General features: G+C 50.8%; 1 protein-coding gene across 1 annotated transcript; it reads left to right on the top strand.

The window, feature by feature from the left end:
* Positions 1 to 8127: 8127 nt before the first annotated feature.
* Positions 8128 to 9220, top strand: LOC132575797 (3-galactosyl-N-acetylglucosaminide 4-alpha-L-fucosyltransferase FUT3-like). Its single transcript, XM_060244487.1, has one exon. It carries the CDS (start codon positions 8128 to 8130, stop codon positions 9178 to 9180), a length of 1053 nt encoding a protein of 350 aa, XP_060100470.1. The 3' UTR covers positions 9181 to 9220.
* Positions 9221 to 11414: the final 2194 nt, after the last annotated feature.

The following is an 11414-nucleotide window of genomic DNA, read 5'->3' as shown; positions in this document are numbered from 1 at the left end:
CATCCATCCATCCATCCATCCATCTATCTATCTATCTGTAATGTACTGAGGTCGGAGACGTTCAGATGGCAACATACTTTATTATCTGGTACATCACACAGACAACATTGCGGGGCCAGGTCCCCTGTTATATACATTTCCCGAAACAACCTTCTTCCTGGGCAGGTCCAATCCTGGCCAGTTAAACTTCCCACCACTGATCGTTATAGGCGGGCTGCGTTCATCCCTTCCAGGCACCACCCCCAGGTGCGATGTGTTGTACTTCCTGGGATGAACACCAGACACAACACTATCTATCTCTCATCTATCATCTTCTACCTATCTAGAGATCTCCTCCTATTATGGTGGTCTCCAGGCTACAAAGATCAGTTTCCCTGGAGCAAATGGAGGCTTTGGAGGGTGGGGCCTCTGGCATTAGACCCCGCTGAGGCCCCTCCCCTCCCTAAGCCCCGCCCTCAGGTTCCACCCCCAAAATCTCCAGGTATTATTTCCCAGCTAGGAGCTGGTAGCCCTGATCCCCCAGAGTGCATGGGAGCCCCTCTGAGCGCGTGCGACATTCTGTCAATCACTTCTGCGTCCAATTCCCTCCCTGGGATCCGTTCCAGGCTTGGCTTCTTCTTGGTAGATAGGTCCCTTGTTGCACATGTGCAGTTAAGATGAGGCTTTGGTCACGCAGCAAAAGCAGGCGAAGAGGTAGGGAAGGTAAGAGCTGAGGGCTGGGCTTTATTTAGTATTAATTTTTGGTCTTCCTGCAGTTGCTAGACTTTTCCCTGGGTCTCGCCTTCCCTGAATGCACTGGGCCCTTGTTAGTTTGCGGACACAATTCTAGGGATGGGTTTTAGCCCCCTAACGTTTGGGATCGAGGCCTCCATAAGCTTGCTTTCCTCCCCCCCTCCCCCTTCAATATGAGGCTGGCCTACGGTTACCAACTTCCAGGGGATGGCTGGAGATCTGGGATTGTAACTGATTTCTAGGGAGCAGAGCTGTCGCCCCTGGAGAAAGTGGACTCTGGTGCATTAGGCCCTGCTGAAATCCCTCCCCATCCAAGCCACACCCTCCCTAGTTTCCACCCCCCCACCCCCCAATCTCCAGGTATTCCCCAGCCCAAATCTGGCAACCGTATGTCAACCGTTGTCCCCTCTGGGCCAGTATGAGGCCTGCCCCACTTTTCCTACCTGCAATGCAAGGCCGCCTGCATTTATTTATTTCTGGATCCCAAACACTTATATCCAGCTTTTCTTTGGAGTTAGGGGCTGCCCTCAATCGTAGTTAAAAACAGGCTTGGGTTAAAATAGGGTTGCCAAGTCCAATTCAAGAAATATCTGGGGACTTTGGGGGTGGAGCCAGGAGACTTTGTGGGGGGGGGGGGCAGAGCCAGGAGACATTAGGGTTGCCAAGTTCAATTCAAGAAATATCTGGGGACTTTGGGGGTGGAGCCAGGAGACCTTGGGGGGGGGCAGAGCTAGGAGGCATTAGGGCTGCCAAGTCCAATTCAAGAAATATCTGGGGACTTTGGGGGTGGAGCCAGGAGACTTTGGGAGTGGAGCCAGGAGACATTGGGGCAGAGCCAAGAGCGAGGGTGTGACAAGCATAATTGAACTTCAAGGGAGTTTTGGCCAGCACATTTAAAGGGACTGCACATCTTTTTAAATGCCTTCCTTCCATAGGAAATAATGGATAGGGGCAGCTTCTTTTGGGGCTCATAGAATTGGACCCCCTGGTCCAATCTTTTTGAAACTTGGGAGGTATTTTGGGGAGAGGCACTAGATGCTATACTGAAAATTTGGTGCCTCTACCCCAAAAAACAGCCCCCCCAGAGCCCCAGATACCCGCAGATCAATTCTGCATGATTTTCTATGTGAATAAATCTCTATAGGGAATAATAGAGTTCCCAGAAGACATTTCCCTCCCCTCCCCCCCGCTTTCTGACGACCCTGAAGCGGGGGGAGGGCTTCCAAACTGGGGGATCCCCTGCCCCCACCTGGGGATTGGCAACCCTACTGTATGGCCGAGGACCTGTCTATCTATGGGACCGCGTTTCCCCATATGCTCCAGAAAGAGCACTACATTCGGGAGGTCAAAATCTGCTATCCTTCCCTGGACTAAGGGAGGCCAGACTAAGCTCTATATGGGCCAGGGCCTTCTCAGTGGCAGCACCATTGCTGTGGAATGCTCTCCCAGAGGCCATAAGAGCCCTGCGGGATCTCTCCCAATTCCGCAGGGCCTGTAAAACGAAACTTTTCCAACAGGTCTCCAATAACTAAGTGGGAGAAGCTGCTGGGTAAACTAGAAAGAAAACACTGTGAAATTAGCAAGCTCTGGAACAAATGCCCGCAAATACTTTATATAGCCAATTCATTGGAACTGATCAAAACAGTTATCAGACAGAAATCAAAGTGGCTCAAGAGAGCTCATAGTTCAGGTGTTATTCCTTTAGTTTCGAAGAGAGATTTTCAGTGCTGTGATTGATTGGCAATACGTCCTGCTGTCTGTGAATTTCGTTTCTGAAAGACGCAGGAATGCCGTGTGTTCAAATGGTGTAGAGGTCGCAGTCCTCCATCCAACAGGTGCGGCTACACGAGTCCAAGGTTCTATTCGTGTTTCATCTGCTGCTTCCACTGACCGTCTGCGTTTTTATCAGGAACCCGTGCTAAGGCAGCAGCTCACTTGCAACGGCTTACGTTCTTGTTTGCGCGAACGGTTCTCGATCGAGCACGGGTCCCTGATAGAAAAGACAGGCGGCCAGTGGAAGTGGCACTGGATACTGAAAATTTGGTGCCTCTACCTCGAGCCCCAGATACCCACAGAAAACTGAGAAACTGAGTTGTGGCCAGATTCCTTCTCAGGGCGAGGGAAGGATGGGAAACTGCCCTTCAGAGCGGCGCCAAGATTTTGGCTTTTCCACAGAACCGCTCAAAAGGTAAGTTTGCAACACTGCCCTTCTGAGCCGCGTCAAGAGTGTGCGCAGAGATATTGGCTTTGGCAAGCGGCAGCCTTTTCGACAGAAAGTCCGTTTGCACAACTCCTGACGTGCATCCAGATTCATGAAGGTGGGGATGTTGTTCACATCCGTGAATTCCAAGCTCTGTGAGTCTCCGGGCAGGGAATGACCCCAGCAGACTTCTGAAAAGTTCAGGGAAGCGAGGATAGGGCTTGTGAAGTGGATCAGACAGGAACTGGGTCAGACAGAACTGTACCAGACCTGGAGACCATGCCCTGTGAGGAAAAGCTGAGGGACTTGGAAATCTTCTGTCTGGAGAAAAGGAGGTGGAGGGAGATGGCTCCCTTGGAGAATTTGAGATGGGGGTGGGTACAGACTGGGAAATCCCAGTTCGGCCCATGAACTGAACTGGCACAGTTTTCGAACCAGTTCATGAACTGAAACTGGCCCAGATTCAGCAGAAAATGGCCCCCTGGTTCCTGAAAGACTCCAAAACAGGGCATGGCCGAGGCCTTCATAAGAACGTCAGAAGAGACCTGCTGGGTCAGACCAGTGAGGGTCCATCCAGTCCAGCCTCCTGTCTCACACAGAGGCCACCCAGTTCCTCTGGAGGACCAATGACAGAGCAGAGAAGCCGAGGCCTTCATAAAAACCTCAGAAGAGCCCTGCTGGATCAGACCAGGGAGTGTCCATCTAGTCCAGCCTCCTGTCTCACACAGTGGCCAACCAGTTCCTCTGGAGAGCCAGCAACAGGCTGAGAGGCTGAGGCCTTCCCTTGATGTTGCCTTCTGGCTCTGGGATTGAGATGTTTAGTGTTTCTGAATGTGGAGGTTCCCCCCAGCCACCCTGGCTAGTAGCCACGAGCAGAACCTTGGATCGTGTAGCCGCCGCACCTGTTGGATGGAGGACTGCTACCTCTCCAGCATTTGAACATACGACATTCCTGCGTCTTTCAGAAAGGAAATTCACAGACAGCAGGACATATTGCCAGTCACAGCACTGAAGATATCTCTTTGGAACTAGAGAAATAACAGGTGAACTCTGAGCTCTGTTGAGCCACTTTGATTTCCGTTTGATAATTGTTTTTGATTAGTTCCGATGAATTGGCTATGTAAAGTATTTGTGTGCATTTGTTTCAAAGCTTGTTAACTTCACAATGTTTTCTTTCTAGTTTACCCAATCTGTACGCTGCGGTTTCCTGTTGGATCTCATGCTCTCTGCTGCTGAGCAAAACCATCAGAAGGACCCCTAAACAGACAATAAGAACATAAGAGAAGCCATGTTGGATCAGGCCAGTGGCCCATCCAGTCCAACACTCTCTGTCACAGAAGAACATTAGAGAAGCCATGTTGGATCAGGCCAATGGCCCATCCAGTCCAACACTCTGTGTCACAGAAGAACATAAGAGAAGCCATGTTGGATCAGGCCAATGGCCCATCCAGTCCAACACTCTGTGTCACATAAGAACATAAGAGAAGCCCTGTTGGATCAGGCCAATGGCCCATCCAGTCCAACACTGTGTCACAGAAGAACATAAGAGAAGCCATGTTGGATCAGGCCAGTGGCCCATCCACTCCAACACTCTGTGTCACAAAAGAACATAAGAGAAGCCATGTTGGATCAGGCCAATGGCCCATCCAGTCCAATACTCTTGTGTCACACAGTGGCCAAAAAAGAGACCTTGAGGGGCCGGACCATGCCGGGTTGGGCCACGTGTGCATCTATTTAAGATTAGGTAGCAGACAAACAAAAATGTTTATTTTTAAAAAAACTTAAAACATTAGCACTGATTGGTCTTAAGGGTGCTTCCTTTATATTTCTCCCAGGGGATCCAAGAAACTGGGCAAAGGAAGCTCTGGCTCTTTCCATCCTTCCCCAGGAGACCATGAGAGGGAGGAGCCTCAGCCAATAAAAGGAAGAGAGGCTTGGCTCAGTAGCTCTGCTGTGCAATTGAGAGAGCCGGGCAAAGCAAGCTATTCCTCCCCCCCTTCCTCCCCAACGGAGGAGCCTCAGCCAATGGAGAAAATAGAGGTTTTGTTCTGTAGCTCCTGTGCAGTTGAGCAAGCCTGGCAAAGCAAGCTATGATGCAGAAGGAAGCAAGAGAGAGGGAGAAGGAAGCAGATGACAACCAGTTGCTTGGGGGCCTGATAGGAGCCCTCCGGGGGCCTGATTCGGCCCCTGAACTGCATGTTTGACACCCCTGCTCCAGAGGAACCAATGTCTGTCTCCTGGACTCATCTGCCATAGTAGGAGATCTCCAGCCATCACCTGGAGGTTGGCAGCCCTAACCCCTGAGCAACGACACACATCCCCCCCCCCTCCATTCGAGGCTCTTCCATGGGCATCCCAGCCCCAGAAGGGAGGAGGGCAGTAGATTTAGGGTTGCCAATCTCCAGGTAGGAAAAAACAACTAAGGAGAAAGTAGGGTTGCCAATAGGTCTGACTCAAGAAATATCTGGGGACTTTGGGGGTGGAGCCAGGAGACTTTGGGGGTGGAGCCAGGAGCAAGGGTGCTAGAAGCGTGATTCAACTCTGAAGGGAGCTACAGCCATTGCATTTACAGGGACCATGCTCCTTTTAAATGCCTTCCCTCCATTTGGAAATAATGAAGCATAGGGGCACCTTAGAATCATCGAATCAGAGAGTTGGAAGGGACCCCTAGGGTCATCTAGTCCAACTCCCTGCACAATGCAGGAAACTCGCAAATACTGCCCCCTAAATTCACAGGATCCTCATTGTTGTCAGATGGCCATCTAGCCTCTGTTGAAAAACCTCCAAGGAAGGAGAGCCCACTACCTCCCAAGGAAGCCTGTTCCACTGAGGAATTGCTCTAATGGTCAGGAAGTTCTTCCTAACATTGAGCCGGAAACTCTTGATTTAATTTCAACCCACTGGTTCTGGTCCTACTTTCCGGGGCCACAGAAAACAATTCCACCCCATCCTCTATAGGACAGCCTTTCAAGGACGTGAAGATGGTGATCCTATCACCTCTCAGCTGCCTCCTCTCCAGGCTAAACATCCCCAGCTCCTTCAACCTTTCCTCATAGGACTTGGTCTCCGACCCATCACCTTCTTTGGGGGCTCGTAGAATTGGACCCCCTGGTCCAATCCTTTTGAAACATGGAGGGTGTTTTGAGGAGAGGCATCGGATGCTTTGCTGTGAATTTGGTGCCTCTGCCTCAGAAAACACCCCTCCCCTGAGCCTCGAGATACCCACAGATCAATTCCCCCTTGAATGCAGATTCCTTGGGCTTTATACCAGAGTCCCTACTAGCCTTTTGGAGCCTGAGACCACCTTGGGAGTTCTGACACAAAATGGCTGCTGTGGGAATGCTAGCCAATCACAAAATGGCTGCCATGCCTTCACTCACCCAGGGAAGTCCCTCATGCTGGGCTGGCAGATGCATTCAAAACAGGGTTTAAAAAAAAAAAAAAACCACGCAGCCAATCGCATCTCCGGTGGGAAATCAGAAGTCTTGCTGGGCCAAAGTTCCACCCGCTTTCTAAAAACTCGTGGCTGTGCTTGCCAGTCCCCAGGCCTGGGCTGGATCCCCTGGTTTTCCAGGCTTCCTTGCCCAACAGCCATCATGTGCCTTCAAAACGCAGCAGCCTTTGAAGAGGCTTGCAACTGTCTGTGTTTCTGAACCTCTTTGTGCCTTTAAATCTCAACCAGAGGAATGCTGCAGTGGGGCGGGGCGAGCAGATAAAACCACGTTGCTTTCGGTCCTTCAGTTTGATTGGAGAAAAACTCCACCCCCAAGGCCAGGGGTGGCCAACGGTAGCTCTCCAGATCTTTTTTTGCCTACAACTCCCATCAGCCCCAGCCATCAACCGTAAGAACATAAGAGAAGCCATGTTGGATCAGGCCAACGGCCCATCCAGTCCAACACTCTGTGTCACTTAAGAACAGAAGAGAAGCCATTTTGGAAGAGGCCAATGGCTTCTCCAGTCCAACACTCTGTGTCACATAAGAACAGAAGAGAAGCCATGTTGGATCAGGCCAATGGCCCATCCAGTCCAACACTCTGTGTCACATAAGAACAGAAGAGAAGCCATGTTGGATCAGGCCAATGGCCCATCCAGTCCAACACTCTGTGTCACATAAGAACAGAGGAGAAGCCATGTTGGATCAGGCCACTGGCTCCTCCAGTCCAACACTCTGTGTCACATAAGAACAGAAGAGAAGCCATGTTGGATCAGGACAATGGCCCATCCAGTCCAACACTCTGTGTCACATAAGAATATAAGAGAAGCCATGTTGGATCAGACCAATTGCCCATCCGGTCCAACACTCTGCGTCACATAAGAACAGAAAAAAGCCATTTTGGATATATATATATATATATACACACACACACACACACACTGTGGCTAATAGCCGCTGATGGACCTCTGCTCCATATTTTTATCTAACCCCCTCTTGAAGCTGGCTATGCTTGTAGTCGCCACCACCTCCCGTGGCAGTGAATTCCACATGTTAATCACCCTTTGGGTGAAGAAGTACCTCCTTTTATCCGTTCTAACCCGATGGCTCAGCAATTTCATTGAATGCCCACGAGTTCTTGTATTGTGAGAAAGGGAGAAAAGTACTTCTTTCTCTACCTTCTCCATCCCATGCATAATCTTGTAAACCTCTATCATGTCACCCCGCAGTCAACGTTTCTCCAAGCTAAAGAGCCCCAAGCGTTTTAACCTTTCTTCCATATGCTGGCTGGGGCTGATGGGAGTTGTAGGCAAAAAAAAAACATCTGGAGAGCTACCGTTGGCCACCCCTGCCCTAGGGTGTTCTTTCATTTTCCTATTAGTCTGAAGAAGTTGGTTGAAATGCAGCAAACGGTTACATTCAGCAACTCCCATGAGTTAATTGCCCCAATGAGATCACAAAGGTGCGTGCTTGCCATTTGTGTTTATTTTGGCTGTTTTGTGAGAGTATGTGCGTTCACTTACATTTAGTGGACATTTAGCTGCTGGGGGAAGAGGAAATGAAGACTGCATTCAGGGGAATGGCACTGATTTTTTTTATTTTAGGGAATGGGAAAATCTCCTGGCTCCACGCCAAGGTCCCCAGATATTTTCTGAGTTGGACCTGGCAACCCTACATATGGCAGGTGCCAGGAAAATGCCCACGGGTACCACGTCGGGGACCCCTGCTTGCTCTATCCCCTCTGCTCTTTTCAGGCGTGTCCATGGATTTCTTCAGAGACAGGAACATCCCAGCCACCTGGCTAGTCTTCACTTTTCTGCTCCTCCAAGGCCTGAGCGTGATGCTTTTTTCCTACGTCTGCAACTCTGGGACCACCTCCTCCCCACTGCAGCCTCAACCTGCTCAGGTCCCCAGGGCCCCCAATCTCACCGTCCTGCTGTGGACGTGGCCCTTTGGGGGCCGCTTCCCCATCGAAAAATGCTCGGAGCTCCTGGGCATTCCCAACTGCCACATCACAGCGAACCGCCTGTGGTACCCCGTCGCCGACGCTGTGATCGTCCACCATTTTGACGTGTGCAAGAGCCCTCGGTTCCTCCCCCGTCGCCCGAGGCCGCCCTCTCAGCTCTGGATCTGGTTCAATCTGGAGCCCCCCACCTATACCCGCAACGTACACCTCATGGACAACCGCTTCAACCTCACCATGTCCTATCGGAGAGATTCCGACATCTTCACCCCTTACGGGTGGCTGGAAGTCCTCCCGGAGCCCCGGAACGTCACGGTCCCGCTCAAGACCAAGTTGGTGGCATGGGTTGTGAGCAAATGGAATCCGTCCTCTCTCCGAGTCCGGTACTACCAGGAGCTGAAGAAGTACATCCACGTGGACGTCTACGGATACCAGCACTCACCTCTTCCTCAGAAAAAGCAAATCAAAGTTTTATCCCAGTATAAGTTCTACCTGGCCTTTGAAAACTCCGTGCACGAGGACTACATCACCGAAAAACTCTGGAAGACGGCCCTGCTGGCGGAAACCGTGCCGGTGGTCTGCGGGCCGCCTCGCAAGAACTACGAGCTCTACTTGCCCCCCGGTTCGTTCATCCACATCGACGACTTCCCCACCGTGCAAGGGCTGGCCCTCTTCTTGCAGGAGCTGGATCAGAACTCGGAGCGATACAAGAGCTACTTCCAATGGCGTTCGTGGTTGACCCCCGTCAAAACCACAACTTGGTCTCTCCATTTGTGCAGAGCCTGCCGAGCCTTGCAGGGGAACTCTTTCCGCTACCAGACGGTGTCAGCTTTGAGCAAATGGTTCAGGTGAGCAGGGAAGGACAGGCCTCTCTTTGACCGGGACTCTGTTCTGGAGAACAGGGGCTGCAGTGAGATACTCTGCGACGAGATTCAAGTTCAGAAAACATGGGGTGAGGTGGAGGCTTCTGAGAGAGGAAACCGTCACCATTTTGTTGGGCCAATCGTGGACTCGCATTCAGGGGTGGAATTCTAGCAGGAGCTCCTTTGCATATTAGGCCACACACCACTGATGTAGCCGATCCTCCAAGAGGTTACAAGGCTCTTTTTTGTAAGCTCCAAGAGGATCAGCTACATCAGGGCTGTGTGGCCTAATAGGCAAAGGAGCTCCTGCTAGAATCCCACCCCTGGGCCACACCTCCCTGATGTAGCGAATCCTCCTGGAGCTTACAGGGCTCTTCGCCCAGGGCCTACTGTAAGCTCCGGGAGGATTGGCTGAATCAGGGAGGTGTAACCTAATATGCAAAGGAGCTCCTGCTAGAATTCCACCCCTGCTTGCGCTAGAAGGAAGCTGTTGAATCTTCAGTTCTGGCCGTGCGTTTGTGAACATCGGCAGGAAGAGGCAAAAAAAAAAGAGGAACCCGCGATGGACCTTCCATGTTTAGAAAACGTGTCGTTTAAAATTCTTTTCAGTCTTAATGGTACGTGTTGTTGTGCTTTTCTGTGGCTGTACATAAGAACATAAGAGAAGCCATGTTGGATCAGGCCAAAGGCCCATCAAGTCCAACACTGTGTCACACAGTGGCAAAAAATTTTATATACACACATACACTGTGGCTAATAGCCACTGATGGACCTGTGCTCCATATTTTTATCTAAACCCTTCTTGAAGGTGGCTATACTTGTGGCCGCCACCACCTCCTGTGGCAGTGAATTCCACATGATAATCACCCTTTGGGTGAAGAAGTACTTCCTTTTATCCGTTTTAACCTGTCTGCTCAGCAATTTCATCGAATGCCCACGAGTTCTTGTATTGTGAGAAAGGGAGAAAAGTACTTTTTTCTCTACTTTCTCCATCCCATGCATTATCTTGTAAACCTCTATCATGTCACCCCGCAGTCGACGTTTCTCCAAGCTAAAGAGTCCCAAGCGTTTCAACCATTCTTCATAGGGAAAGTGCTCCAGCCCTTTAATCATTCTAGTTGCCCTTCTCTGGACTTTCTCCAATGCTATAATATCCTTTTTGAGGTGCGGCGACCAGAACTGCACACAGTACTCCAAATGAGACTGCACCATCGATTTATACAGGGGCATTATGATACTGGCTGATTTGTTTTCAATTCCCTTCCTAATAAGGGAATTGTGTTGCATTTCTGTGATTTGTGAGTCGCCTTAAAGGTCTTTTTTGCTCGTTTCGAAGTTGAAAAGCACAGTGAGCATTTCTAAATGAGATTACTGTCAAAAATTCCGGCTGCAGGGCAGATGTATGGGGAAGAAGAAGAAGACTGCAGATTTATACCCCGCCCTTCTCTCTGAATCAGAGACTCAGAGCAGCTCACAATCTCCTTTACGTTCCCCCCACAACGGATACCCTGTGAGGTGGGTGGGGCTGAGAGAGCTCTTACAGTAGCTTCCCTTTCAAGGACAACTCCTGAGAGAGCTCTGGCTGACCCAAGGCTATTCCAGCAGCTGTAAGTGGAGGAGTGAGGAATCAAACCCGGTTCTCCAAGATAAGAGAGCTCTGGCTGACCCAAGGCCATGCCAGCAGGTGCAAGTGGAGAAGTGGGGAATCAAACCCGGTTCTCCCAGATAAGAGAGCTCTGGCTGACCCAAGGCCATTCCAGCAGGTGCAAGTGGAGGAGTGGGGAATCAAACCCGGTTCTCCCAGATAAGAGAGCTCTGGCTGACCCAAGGTCATTCCAGCAGCTGTAAGTGGAGGAGTGGGGAATCAAACCCAGTTCTCCCAAATAAGAGAGCTCTGGCTGACCCAAGGCCATGCCAGCAGGTGCAAGTGGAGGAATGGGGAATCAAACCTGGTTCTTCCAGATAAGAGAGCTCTGGCTGACCCAAGGCCATTCCAGCAGGTGCAAGTGGAGGAGGGGGGAATCAAACCCGGTTGTCCCAGATAAGAGAGCTCTGGCTGACCCAAGACCATTCCAGCAGCTGCAAGTAGAGGAGTGCGGGAAATAAAACCTGGTTCTCCCAGATAAGAGAGCTCTGGCTGATCCAAGGCCATTCCAGCAGCTGCAAGTAGAGGAGTGGGGGAAATCAAACCTGGTTCTTCCAGATAAGAGAGCTCTGGCTGAC

Source organism: Heteronotia binoei, chromosome 8, assembly GCF_032191835.1.
Source record: "Heteronotia binoei isolate CCM8104 ecotype False Entrance Well chromosome 8, APGP_CSIRO_Hbin_v1, whole genome shotgun sequence".
Lineage (NCBI taxonomy): Eukaryota > Metazoa > Chordata > Lepidosauria > Squamata > Gekkonidae > Heteronotia > Heteronotia binoei.
The sequence above is the reverse complement of the archived record's forward strand: the minus strand, read 5'-3'. Positions and strand labels throughout refer to the sequence as shown.